General features: G+C 41.4%; 1 protein-coding gene across 2 annotated transcripts; it reads left to right on the forward strand.

The window, feature by feature from the left end:
* Positions 1 to 671: 671 nt before the first annotated feature.
* LOC137604137 (high affinity choline transporter 1-like) lies at positions 672 to 11,224 on the forward strand. 2 transcript variants are annotated; one of them, XM_068328076.1, is made up of 9 exons: positions 672 to 880; positions 2,816 to 3,043; positions 4,393 to 4,509; positions 6,848 to 7,000; positions 7,091 to 7,239; positions 7,328 to 7,471; positions 7,639 to 7,792; positions 8,587 to 8,804; positions 10,424 to 11,224. In XM_068328076.1, exons 2-9 carry the CDS (start codon positions 2,860 to 2,862, stop codon positions 10,946 to 10,948), a joined length of 1,644 nt encoding a protein of 547 aa, XP_068184177.1. In that variant the 5' UTR covers positions 672 to 880; positions 2,816 to 2,859; the 3' UTR covers positions 10,949 to 11,224. The 2 variants fall into 2 exon arrangements, with proteins under 2 accessions (XP_068184177.1, XP_068184178.1); XM_068328077.1 differs by having other exon boundaries at positions 7,094 to 7,239.
* The last annotated feature ends 2,073 nt before the right edge of the window (positions 11,225 to 13,297 follow it).

A 13,297-nucleotide genomic window follows, 5' to 3' on the forward strand; every position in this document is an offset into this window, starting at 1 on the left:
TACTACAGATATTACTACAGATATTACTGAAATGTGTGTGTAGGTTCTGTCAGCTTGGTGCAGTGTCCACAGGAGATTATATGAATTAAAGCCAAAGAAAACTATTGAGTGAAAAGCAGAAGTAAAACACAAACAAACTTTATTACATTAAAATTAATGGTTTTTTATTTTATTTTGTACTATTGGCATAAATCAATCCTTACGATTCTACCGTATATTCTGTTATTACTTTTGGGATGCATAAACTTTTCTAAATGCCAATTCTAGGGATGCACTACTTTCTTGAGGTAAAATTATCACACACACACACACACACACACACACACACACTTTCCTGTTCTTCCTCTTCATGATCCCTATTATCTTTTCTCATGACAGACACTATTTCTCTCTGAACTGTATGAGCTGCCTGAAATTGTTTTGACTTCTCACATTGTCTTCTTGTCATAGAACACAAGCTGTCTGCAGTTGATATCAATGGCTGTGAATGAGTTAAGTACCGAATGGAAATTTACTGTTGAGAATGGCATTGTTCTTAAAACACCTCAAGGGTTTGAAACATGCACAAACATGCACTTCGCTTCCTGCAAATGAAAAATGACAAAACAATAAACTGGAAAACGTTATTCATTGCTTTGATGTACATTTTGATATACCAAAAAAGATGACATTAAACACACTTAAAGACGAGCCTTCAAGGATGGTCCTCCTGCAGTGTTAATATCATTAGCAGCAACACGTCAGCCTGCACTGAGTTGTTTCAGATATTTCTGTTCACTACGAAAACTGTTCTCCATCCATGGATACAAACGTACGTTTCACAGTGAGTTCTGTTGCTATATTTGACTCAGAGTCTTCTTCCTGCAGACCTGACCTCCAGGTAAGCTTGTTACACTTTTGTCTGTTATTAAGGGTACTCTACTGTAGGGAGTTTGACATTTGTGCTGAAGTTTGGGTCCTTTACTTGTTTCTGCATTCTATAACTTTGCCGTCTATACAAGACTCTCTGGGAGAGTCAATAGGACTTTTTTCCTGGGTAAAGTCAGGTTAAATAAAAATAAATGAATTTAGAAAAAGAAACATGTTTAAAAATATGAGAAAGAAAATTCTGTCAGTTTTTCAGGACCCATTAAAATCGAACCTTTTTTTTATATTTCAAGCTGAATAACTAAAGAGAGATGATAGAGATAGACTAACACTTCAGAGAACACAAACATGTCAGCGCACATCGAAACAAACATTACTACACAAACAAGAAAGCATAAATACATGGACTAATTAATAAAAATGAATTAACAATCTTTCATTGATCCCCGAAGGAAAATTACTTTTTTCCACTCTATCACACATGTATATACACACAACACACACAACGGGAATGTAGGTATGCAATTTGCGGGACTTACAATGCCGGGCAGCTGTCACGCATCAAGCCCTTCTACCTTGTGTGTGAGTTTTCATATTTCCTTGTCCTGGCGGTCTACATTACGCTGAGGGCAGATTCTGAGGCAGCACATGAAACCATCTGTGTCACCACCTTTGCTCTTCAGGCCCTGTTCATTTCAGGTGACTTAAACTACGTCACCCTAGACAAGTCACTGCCGATAATGGCCAAGTGCTCCACATGGAAGAACAGAATGACAGATCTGTTGAAACTAATGCCAATGGCATACACAGCCTCCCCTCTGATAGGTAAATCAGATCACAACCTAGTGCACAACCTGTGGCCCACTTACATCCTGCTGGTGAAGAGGCTGACAATTTCAACCTAGGAGGTCAGATCCCAGGAAGTCTAGGAGACTCTAGACCACGGCAACTTGAATGTGTATGCTCAGATTGGGAGGATGTTGAGGAGGCAGCTCAGTACTCAACGGATTGCATACATTTCTGTTTGGACATGGTAGTCTCGGTCAAGACAGTTAAGTCCTGTGTAAACAAAGAGGTCAAGACTGTCTTGAATAGGAAGAAGTATGTGTTCAGGAGAAGGAACACGTTGGATGAGGAAGGCAAGCAGTAAGGCTCAGAAAGTGGAGAACCAGCTGCGGAACAACTGAATGGTTGCTTTTATTTCCCACATGATGAAGACTCGGTGGCACCCGGCATGGAACTCATGCGTCCCCAGGTGCAGGGTGAGATTGACCCTCTACTCTTCCATTGTCAGGCCCAGGTTGAGGTTAACAACGCCATCTTGTACCTCCTCAACTGTGCGCTCTTCTACCTGGATTTTAGGGGATATGGTGATAGGATGCTCTGTTTTAACTCCTCGAGTGCCTTTAACACCATCCAGCCTTGGCAACTGTAGGAGAAACAGGTCGGCATGGACACACACCCTCACTTTGTGAGCTGGATAATCAGCTACCTGACAGAGACCTCAGTATGTTTGTATGGTGACTGCTGGTCACCAGTAATGAGTAGCAACAAGGGGTTCAACAGGGGACCATGCTCTTGGCCTGTCTCATCAGTCTACGCCACAGACTTCCAATGCAACTTGAATATGTGCCACATGTAGAAGTTCTCCGACAGCACCGTGATTGTGACATGTATCGGGGAGGGTGAGCACAGGAGACTGGTGGCAGACAGTCTCCACCTGAACATATCCAAAATGAAGTTTGTGCATGGCGTTTGTCCGTTCATGTGGCTCTGCGGTGCACCGGCATCACGCCTTGATTGTACCCTTCCTCACACTCCCAAGTCAGCTGGGATAGGCTCCAGCAACCTATAACCAGCTCTTCTTTTTAAGATGATCAGTTGAGATTGCGCAGATATTTTACATGACAAAGGGACACATGAAATGTCATCCTTTTGTCTCACCCAGCTTCTCAGTCATCAGCTCTAGTGCAGACAATCAACCAATCCAACATGGCAGTTAACATCCCAGGAGTGATAGCGATGGTGGTTTTCTACCTGCTGATTCTTGGGACCGGAGTCTGGGCTTCTTTCAAGTCCAATAAGAAGCAGAAGAGAACTGGAGCCACTAGAATGGAGATGGCCCTACTGGGAAACCGGAATATTAACTTGGTTGTTGGGATCTTCACCATGACAGGTGAGAAGAACATACAGTACCTTATAGTTCTAATTGTGGCATGTAACTGTCAGTCCCACATGCGGAATCAAAGCACAGAGACAGGATTGAGGCAAAATGAGGTTTTAGTATAAAAACATCAAAGTGCAGTTTGCTCCCAAGTTTAATCACCGAATAATCAGATATAGACAAACATTCAGAGATGTAACGCTGAGGCAAAGTCCAAGAAGACAAACTTGTAAAGGCAGGATATGAAACAGGCAGGAGGTCAAACAATCCAACAAAGACAGAGAGAAAACAGGGTGATAAAAATAGTCAGGTGAATTAGAAACAAGCAACAGGTGTGTGGCAGAATGAGCAGGCTCATAACTGATTGGATGTCAGCCAAGGCTTGAAGGTGTGGCCAAGTTTGAGGATCAAGAGGAGCAGGAAGCTCCAGTATCCAGTGTCTTGTGATTGTACATAGACACATTTACAAGTTGGAGATGAATTCTTAATTTAGAACTTTGACATTTTTTTTAACCAATATTGATAATCATGTCTTCAATAAATTAGTTTCTATTACTCTTCATTGTTTTCATGATTATACAGTAACGTCAACTATAAATTCAGAACCTGCTCACTATGCTTTTAGGTCTATTGTGCTCTTCAGGTTTCCATGGTATATTTGTTTCCTCATTGTTCCCATCATTATTTTTCTTGGCATCTATTTTGCCTCATTGCTTCCGTCATCCATTCATATCTGTGATCAGATAATTTATTTTTTTACATTCATTTATTTATGATTGTTTCCTCCCATGTGGCAAAGAGACGTCAATCTGAACTGGATCACTAGAATCCTGCAGTGTAAACGCTGTCTCCTCTAGTCTTCCCTGTTGATTAATTTAATAGTGTGATGATTATGTGCCTTACATCTGAGTTATTTTGATTCAGAGTGGTACAAGTAGGAAGTTTAATCTATATTACCTATGACCAAATCTCCCAAATGTACCTTCTTCATCTTGTGTTGTTTGCACATCTGTTGAACTTTGTACTTTACAAAACAGTTCCACTTTAGTTTATTGTGCATGGTTGTTAATGTATTTGTGGTGTCCTTGAGTTTTAATGGTAAATTAGGGACAGTGGGGGTCAATGTCTGCCAAAATATGAAGGATTCAAGATTTTAATCCAGTCCTGATACTATCACAATTGCTTCCAGCTATTGTTCCACGAGATTTCAGTCCAGAGAAACATATTGGTTTTTCTTCTGTCATATTTGAAAAAATCTGCTATTTTGAAGTACTTTTACTACACAATCATTGTAAAACTCAATTAAAGCTCTGCTTTCTAACTGATTTTTTTGTCTGTCTCCATATTTATTAATCCTGTAGCAACGTGGATTGGAGGAAGCTTCATTGTTGGCAGTGTTGAGGTCATGTGCACACCATCCATGGGACTAGCCAGGACAATAATTATATCACTTTCATGCATGTCATCTTTTTTATTTGGTAAGAGTTTTAAATGCATCTGATTGCATATTTTATTTCTAAATATTCAATCAGAAATAACCCACATTAACTTTAACATGCTGGAATGTTTTTCCACCATCAGGTAGTCAGTTGTAGTCACTTCTCTTCAGTTGGCTGAACAAGATTTGCTCCAACAGTCACTTTTTTACATGTCCACACCCAAGGGAGTTGGGGGAGTAAATCACAATTACTTGTAATAATGGTTTACAGTCTTTTTCTGTACAACATGGATCAAATAATATAAATTAATAACATTTCCTGGGTGTAACGACTGTTCTACTTTGGTCTGGAGGTTGAAGTGGACCATAACATTATTTAGAGATTTAATTAACATATAAAATGACCAAAGATGTACAGAATGTGTAGTCTTGTCTCCTCAACTCACATCTTTGGGGAGGCGAATCTCATCCATCTCTGGGGTGATTCCACTATAGTGTTGTTTAACACCAGCAATAACTGAAGCCCCAGTAATGTGTATACCAACCCCCAAGTTCTCTGGCTCTGTTTCCTTACTAGAATACATGTCAGGGGTATTGAGGACATCATCAAAAGTATTCCTTCATTGACCCAACTACACAGGTTAACAGGCCCCCAATTGGTTGGTAAATCATCTGGAGGAAGGGACGCCTCCCCCTCCTGAGATGTCAGTCTGCCAGAATCTCTCTGGGGCTTACTGAATGTTTTCTTCCATGGTCTCACCAAACCTTTAACAGTCCAGTTTTTACCTTCTTAATATTTGATGCTCAGCCTCGCTGTGCCTGCTGGTACTCATGTGCTTCCTCTGGACAGACATTCCCAACAGGCCTTCACTGTATGTTAGGGTCTCCCAGGCATCTTCCCCTTCCTCCTCATCCAACTCATCACCAAGTGATGAGGTGACAGGTCAGCAGTCACTTTTTTTACATGAGTGTCCAGAGCATATGGCTGCATGCAGATTTCTGATATGACAACATTGATCATAGACCTCTGAGCTTGGGTGTGCTGCTACCAGATGCACTGATGGGCACCCTTATGCTGGAACAGAGTGTTAGTTATGTACCAACTGTAGCACAGAAGTCACACAACTGCACATCATTCACATTTGATATTGGGCAGGCCATTCCTCCCAATTCCATGCAGGGTGTGCTGTCGTTGCCCAAGTGAGTATTGAAGTCCTGCAGTAGAAGAATGGAGTGTCCCATAAGGGTGCTTTCCAGTGCCCATCCCAAGGATTCCAAAAAGGGCAGCTTCCTTGAAATGCTGGTTGGCACATGAGCAGACAACAGTAAAAAATTATTTCTCAACCTGAAAGCAGATGGAAACAAAACAAATAGGGATCCTCTTCTCATCCAGTGGAACTCCAGCAAAATATTGGGTTCAGCTCCCAGTGAGACAGCTGGTTGTGGAATGGGAGCTGTGTAAAGGTGAGCTTGAATACATCTAGTTGGAACTCCACAACTCTCACTCAGGCTTAGGCTCCTTACCAACTAGACAGGTGACTATCCATGTCTCTGTAGTGAGCTTCTGTAACCAGAAATTTTACCAAATTCACACTGCCCCTGTGGATCCTTCTTTGATTGATGGACTCATGGGTAGATGTACCCATGTCCATGTGTATAGCAGAGCCAAATAGGACCCCATGGGTGACAGCCTTGCTGAAAGGTGCTGATTGCCCCATTCCCTTTGCATAGCTCCAGGGTTTGGTCCCAGTATTCCCCCAGTCCTGGTAGACTGCTTAGGGTACTTGCCATCAGGGATCTTTTTAGCTGCACTTTGTCTGACCCATCACCTAGAAGCTTGTTGCCATGGGCGACCCCATCAGGGGCAAATTGCATTTGAAATTCCAGCTCCCTGAATTATTAGGGGCCTCAAACCCCTCCACCATGGTAAGATGGCAGCTGACAAAGGAAATCATAGAATGTGATTATTCATTCATTCATTGCCACAACCACTTCATCCGCTGTCGCTGGTCACGGGGAGCTGGAACCTATCCCAACTGGCTTAGGGCATGAGGTGGGGGAAACTCCGGGTGTGACGCCAGTGCAGTGCAGTGCGAATAGTGTGTGATTAAGTTATTATTCAGGAATTGTGTAACAATTTTTGCTGTTGAATCAGAAATTCACCATTTTTGGTTTTATTTAAATCTGCCACTTCAAGGGATACAAACACTGATGTTTAGTTGGCTAATCCTGCTACAATAATTTGCATTAAACATCTTCATTTTTTGATGTCAGAAGGCTTTTGCCAAATTTAATCTTGCATTTGCTCTTGAGTTATTTTCAGATTCTTTTTGTTTTTTCCCAGATAATCATTTTAATTTTTATTTATTCCAAAAAAGGTCTGATATTTGTCAAGCCAATGAGGGACAGAAATTGTGTGACGATGTTGGATCCATTCCAGTTCAAGTATGGTAAAGTGATCACAGCCGGAATGAGCTTGATCTCAGTTGGTACTGATATATTCTGGATGGCTGCAACTCTCATGGGTTTAGGTACATTTTACATTTTCATTTGAAATGTTAACAGAAAACATTCATACAAAGATTGATTGTGAACATTTAATATATTTTGGCTTGTGAAAGGAGGAATCACAAGTGTGGTTCTGGAATTGCCGTTCTCTCTTTCTATCTGGATCTCTGCTGCTGTTGTCATCACCTACACCCTACTGGGAGGTCTCTACTCTGTGGCCTACACAGATGTTATACAGCTGGTCCTCATTTTTGTTAGCTTGGTGAGTTATCAAACAGTTAAAGGTAATTCAAAAAGTCAAAACAATTGCAATGAAACTCATTTATCATGTTGTTTTTATCATCTCTCAGTGGATCTGTGTTCCCTTTGTCATGATGAGTCCTCACACCTTGGACATCAGTCAGACTCTGATGAACAACACCTTAAACGCTCCCTGGATTGGTCAACCAGAGCTGAAGAAGATCTGGATCGTAATTGATGAGTTCTTAAATTTTGTAAGGAATCTACATTATGCCCTTTAACAAATAGATTTTGCTCTTGTCCCAAAAGACATCTATAGAACTGAATGAATTAAAAGAGTCTTTTGCATTAAAAGATGCAAAATTTCAGTTTCTCACCAGTGTCATGGTCAAATTAACCAGTTATTTGATTTCTTCTGAAGGGACTGGGGGGTTTGGCATGCCAGGCCTTCCACCAGAGGGTCTTGTCATCTTCTTCCACTGCCTCAGCAAAGCTGACATGTTGTGTTGCTGCTTTCCTCATACTCGTGTTTTCAATACCTCCTTTACTGATTGGAGCAGCGGCTGCATCTACAGGTAATATTGATGAACCTGATGTTTGTGATACAAGCTACATGTGAGAATCACAGATATGACCGAACTATGACCGAACATGTTACTGTCAGGATTATGTTAAATCACAACAAAACCAATATGCAATATCCTAAAATAAAGACATTGGTTATATAGCATGACACCTATTAATGAATAGCAAAGAAAAATAATTGTTACGAAATTTTAAATCCTAAAGTGCAGGGAATAACAAAATAAACTGTGTACTGTTGAATCAAGATACTGTATATATAAAGGTCACCTTACTGATGGCAAATTTCCAGGACAAACCTCCACCTCTCTAGCTTCTCCTCCACCTGTTCCCTGCTCTCACTGCAGATCACAATGTCATCTGCAAACATCATAGTCCATGGAGATTCCTGTCTGACCTCGTCTGTCAGCCTGTCCATCACCATAGCAACAAGAAGGGGCTCAGAGCTGATCCCTGATGCAGTCCCACCTCCACCTTGAACTCCTCTGTCACACCTACACACACCTCACCACTGTCTTACAGTCCTCATACATGTCCTGCACCGCTCTAACATACTTCTCTGCCACTCCAGACGTCCTCATACAATACCACAGTTCCTCTCTGGGCATGATTGGTTTTTTGTATGTTTAAATATTCCTTGCAAATAAGAGTTTTTTGTTTTTTTTACAGTTCTCTGCATGCATTGTGTTGGAAGCATTCTGAGAGACTACTAAAGGAATATCTTTTCTTTGGCTTAAACAGATGTGACCATATTTTAGTTTCTCGTTCTTTTATATCCACACCTCAGACTGGAACCAGACCACCTATGGTTCTCCATCTCCATATGAACGTGGAGAAGGTTCTCTTACTCTGCCCATCGCCCTGCAGCACCTCACCCCCACCTTCATCTCCATCATCGGGATTGGATGTGTGGCTGCTGCTGTGATGTCATCAGCTGACTCCGATTTGCTTTCTGCATCTTCTGTCTTCACCACAAACATTTACAAGACCATCCTGAGACCTCAGGTAAAAAAAAAAAGGTTGGATGGATGGACAGTGATCTCTATCATATCCTCAGGGAACAATTGTAAGGTTGGCCTATATATTCACTCAAGACAAAGTGATTTGATGTTGGTTCTCAAATGTCACCAGGAACTCAAAGAATGTGTTTTAAGGATAACCCAATAATTCAAATGCTAATTATGATTTAATATTTCACAGCTGTGTTTTGTGTACTTACTGTACTGTGTGCGATCGCGAAATTTATTTATCCCTTAAGGAGGTTCCATCAGGGAAATTAAGTTATATTCTACTCAATAACTGAGATTAAGGTGCTGGTGTCCTTTCCTTTGGCCTTGGTACTTGTGGGTAACATGTCAGCCCTGTGTTGCAGAGTCCTGATGACTCCAAACTTGTTCTCCAGTGGATAATGAGATTCAAAAAGCAGGTTCTGGAGCATGTGTGTTGGTTTCCTGTACACACCGACACTCAAACTTCTGTCTTCTTTCATCAGACCTCACACATAGTTTCTGTGAAGTTTGTAATTCAACGACCCTCATTGACACAACAATCATTGAGGAACTAAGAAGTTCCATTGAGCTTTGCCAAGGCAGGTCTTGGCAAAGGTCAATGGACTATGAATAGCTCTGACTACACCTTACAGAGTTTAGAAGCTGAGACAAGACCAACCCCCACCACAACTCAAGAAACCTCTTGAATGAGAGGTGAAACATCTTCAAGGAAATTTCTGGTCCACTTCATTGAATTACACAACTTTGCGTGACTAAAAACTGACTTGAAAATTTAATGGAAAAAAAACTCACATATTTTTTTTTTTTTTTTTTTAATTTTATATACTGGTTTGATCCCCGAAGGGAAATTAAGACAGCACACTCTAGCTACAGATTACAAGCATGCATACATATATATTTGTGAGTACAGGCCCCTGTATCACACACACACACACAAGGGGGCCTGTAGGCATGCAGGGGAGGTAGAGTGGCAGGCAGCTCCTTCTTGGTGCGCCTCAAATGAGCAATTTGTAAAGGGGACGGCACCTTGCTCAAGGGTGCCTCGGCAGTGCTCCGGAGATGAGCTGACACCTCCCACTGTTAGCTCACCTCCGGGTATTTTTGGGGGGGCGGGAGCGGGAATCGAACCGCCGATCTTAAATCATAGGACGACCCGCTCTACCGCCCGCTTTACCACTGAGCCACTGCCGCCCGTTATTTGTTGTCCTCACTCATACATGATTAATATTTGCACACCACTTGGCGCTAAGGTCATGAGAGGATCATGCAAATAAAAGGGGTACTCGAAGTCATCTAAAAAATTGTTGGTTACCACTGACACATGGAATTCACTATTCACTAAGTATGCCAGAGACAAACTGAATTGTTTAATGGGATGTAATTAGGAGTTAAGCCTCTTGAAATCTCATCTTCAAGAGGTCTTTGATTTACATTTACCATAACCAGAAACACATTTATCCATAGGCATACGAACACCCATCATACTTGGTTCACGTTCCAAGCATGATGAGGCAACAACGAATTGTTTTACAAAAACTAGAAAGCAGTGATTTGTATAACAGTGTTTATTTAATATATTTGATTTTATCTGCTTTTGCTTATTTTCTCCTTTAGGCATCAGACAGAGAAAATCAGTGGGTGGTCGGAGTTTCTGTGCTGGTCATGGGAGTCATAGGAACATCGCTCACCATGCTGAATAAAAGTATCATTATGTTCTGGTTCCTTGGTACTGAAGTGGCCTATATTTTAGTCTTTCCAGAGCTCCTGTGTGTCCTTTTCTTCAACATCTCCAATGGTTATGGGGCTATAATGGGTATACTGGTGCCACTGATGTTAAAGCTGCTGAGTGGAGATCCATTACTAGGATTAGAACCAGTCCTACATTTCCCAGGATGCACTCTGGAGGGTGGTGTTTATGTCCAGTATGCTCCAGTTAAGACCATCTCCATGCTGTCCACCATTGCTGCCATCTTGTTGTTCTCCTACCTGGCTTCTGTCCTCTTCAACAAAGGTGTTCTACCTGAGAAGTGGGATGTGTTCAAAGTGAAAGCCCAGCACTCATCAGTACCACTGTCACCAGTAGGTGGCACCATAGAGGAGAAAGAGAATGAGGAAATTAATTTAAACAACTCAAATTGAGACATTTTAGCCAATAATGGAGTCATGCTAATGTTGTCTTTATCTACTTCCTTTATATATAAACATAAAGTAGTTGTAACTGTATGTATTTAAGTCCCAGTTCCTAATTTGTTGTATCTCCATAAAAACAGAATCAGCCGCTTGCTGATTATCGTTTCTTGATCTCTTCAAAAAGCTGTGTGTCTGGGTTTACCAGTCAACCAGGGGTTGTCATTGCTGTAACTCTAACACGGTTTATCCAACAGGAGTTAGTCTGAGATGTTACACATAACCCAAACCCTATGTAATCTCATCCAGACTGTTGGCTGCAGAAAAAGTGACATATCAATCTTGACAACATTTGTACTCTGGTAGAAATATTTGGGTGAAAATAATTGATGGGAATGTTTGTATATGTGACTTCAATAAACTGAATGTTGAATAGATTGGCAGCTTTTGGCGGAATATATGATATTTTTCTCACCACACAGTATAATTGTTTCATCTTGTCAAGGGGTGCCACAGTACTGTCATTAGAGGTCATAAACTACATGCTCTGCTCTACAGGACTCTGCAGAGGTAGAAGAACACAACCCTCTGGGCCTATTGATTAAAATGTAACTTAACTGTAATGTCCTCTTTTTTTCTGCATTTTATATACTGATTTAATCACCAAAGGGAAATTAGTGGTACACTTTAGTTATCAATCAATCCAGTTTTATTTATAAAGCACTTAATCATGGCAACAGACATTTCAAAGCATTGTAACCCACAGACAAACCCAACTGAACCCTCCAGAACATGCATAAGCGACAGCGGTGGGGAAAAACTCCCTTGGTGAGGAAGAAACTCAAAGCAGGACCCAGACTCTTTTGGGTGGGCATATGCCTTGACCGGTTGGGTGGAAAAGAAATAAAATGAAGACAAGGACAGGGTAAGTGAAGGTGAGAGTCAGAGAGAGTGGCAGATTAGCCAGATAAGAGTCAGTGTCTTTATGGCTAATGTTAGGCAATTTGATGTATGCATTGAGGTGGGGATGGTAAAGTCAGGCTGCGTTGAGCGACTGCTGGGTTGTTGTCTTCAATACATGTTCCCTATCATGTAATTGGTAAGTTCAGAGCACAATTATAGCTGCATGGAAGACTGTATTGTGGCACGGAAGAAGAAAGGCAACAGGACCAGAGCGAAGGATTGATGAGGGATGACACTGGTGGGATTAGAGCGTCAGGTACTATTGTTATTCCATCTCAGCTGCATTTGCATTAACTGTTAAACTCACTAAAAACCTGGTTTTTCTTAGGTAACAACCTGTGGCGTCACCTGGATGACAGCGTCAGGCGGGCGCAAAAACAAAATGTGGCAGCAGACACAAATATTGAAGTCCAACGCCACATGATTGAGCCCTCATCTGTGTCCTGTGAGCAGGTGTTTTCAAAGGCAGGGGAAACCTGCCACAGTGGACAAACTATTGTTTTTAAATAAAAACCAATGATACCACCATAATCATAATCACTAATCACTCAATGTTACAGAAGCACAATCATTGTCCCAACCCCATCCCCTCCCGGTACATGTTTATTTTCATCATGTCCAAATGATCACTTTCCATACTGCCAGTGTGTGTGTATATCACATAATTAGAGATGGGCGGGTGAAGCCTCATGAGGCTTTGAGGCTTTCCATCCAATTATGCTGAAACTTAGAGCTTTGGTGCTTCTGTGACACATTAGCGACACTTCATCAGTGAGTGAAGTCAAAGCAACTTTTGTCTCAATGGAGTGAAAGACTGGGAGAAACTCATATTGTCTTTCAGAAAATTTTCAGTACAATTAAATACAGTACCAACCAATGTATTATTTAGGCAAACAAGCAGAATCCAGGCAGAACCAGCCCACAGTAGTCAGACAGAGCAGGACTGGTGGAAAGTAAGAAAGAACCCTAAGAACCTGTCAGGGAACTGAGGGTTGACCAGAGTTTATGTAGGGTGGAGACTGATCGGGAGAGGGACTACAGGTGGCTGCAGCAACGCAGGTGACTGGAATGAGCTGATTGAGTTCAGAGAGGTGGAGAAGGACTCTGAAAAAAAGATGGGAGATTTTTATGATAAAAAGGTGAAGGTGAATGAAACTGAACCAAAGACTTGGCATGAGTCATGACACTAACACCAGATCATAACAGATTCAAACCTCCAAGAACAACAAAATACTGTAGAGCAGGAAACAAATGGAGAACAGAGTTTAATTACAGTAAAACGAGTTCCAGAGAGGATTCAACATGATCAAGGGATGAATATTAGAACACTGATGTCTGTAGACTCAAAGCTGAGAGCAGTTTTCATCAGAATAATGACAACTGAGAGGAATTGGGCTA

This window comes from Antennarius striatus, chromosome 11 (genome assembly GCF_040054535.1).
Source record: "Antennarius striatus isolate MH-2024 chromosome 11, ASM4005453v1, whole genome shotgun sequence".
NCBI classification, from domain to species: Eukaryota; Metazoa; Chordata; class Actinopteri; order Lophiiformes; family Antennariidae; genus Antennarius; species Antennarius striatus.

Bases quoted from the DNA above. Each gene is read 5' to 3' on its own strand.
- LOC137604137 (XM_068328076.1), top strand. From the start codon at position 2,860: ATGGCAGTTAACATCCCAGGAGTGATAGCGATGGTGGTTTTCTACCTG. The intron at 7,240-7,327 runs GTGAGTTATCAA...ATCATCTCTCAG, and splicing joins TCCTCATTTTTGTTAGCTTG to TGGATCTGTGTTCCCTTTGT. The intron at 8,805-10,423 runs GTAAAAAAAAAA...TTTCTCCTTTAG, and splicing joins AGACCATCCTGAGACCTCAG to GCATCAGACAGAGAAAATCA.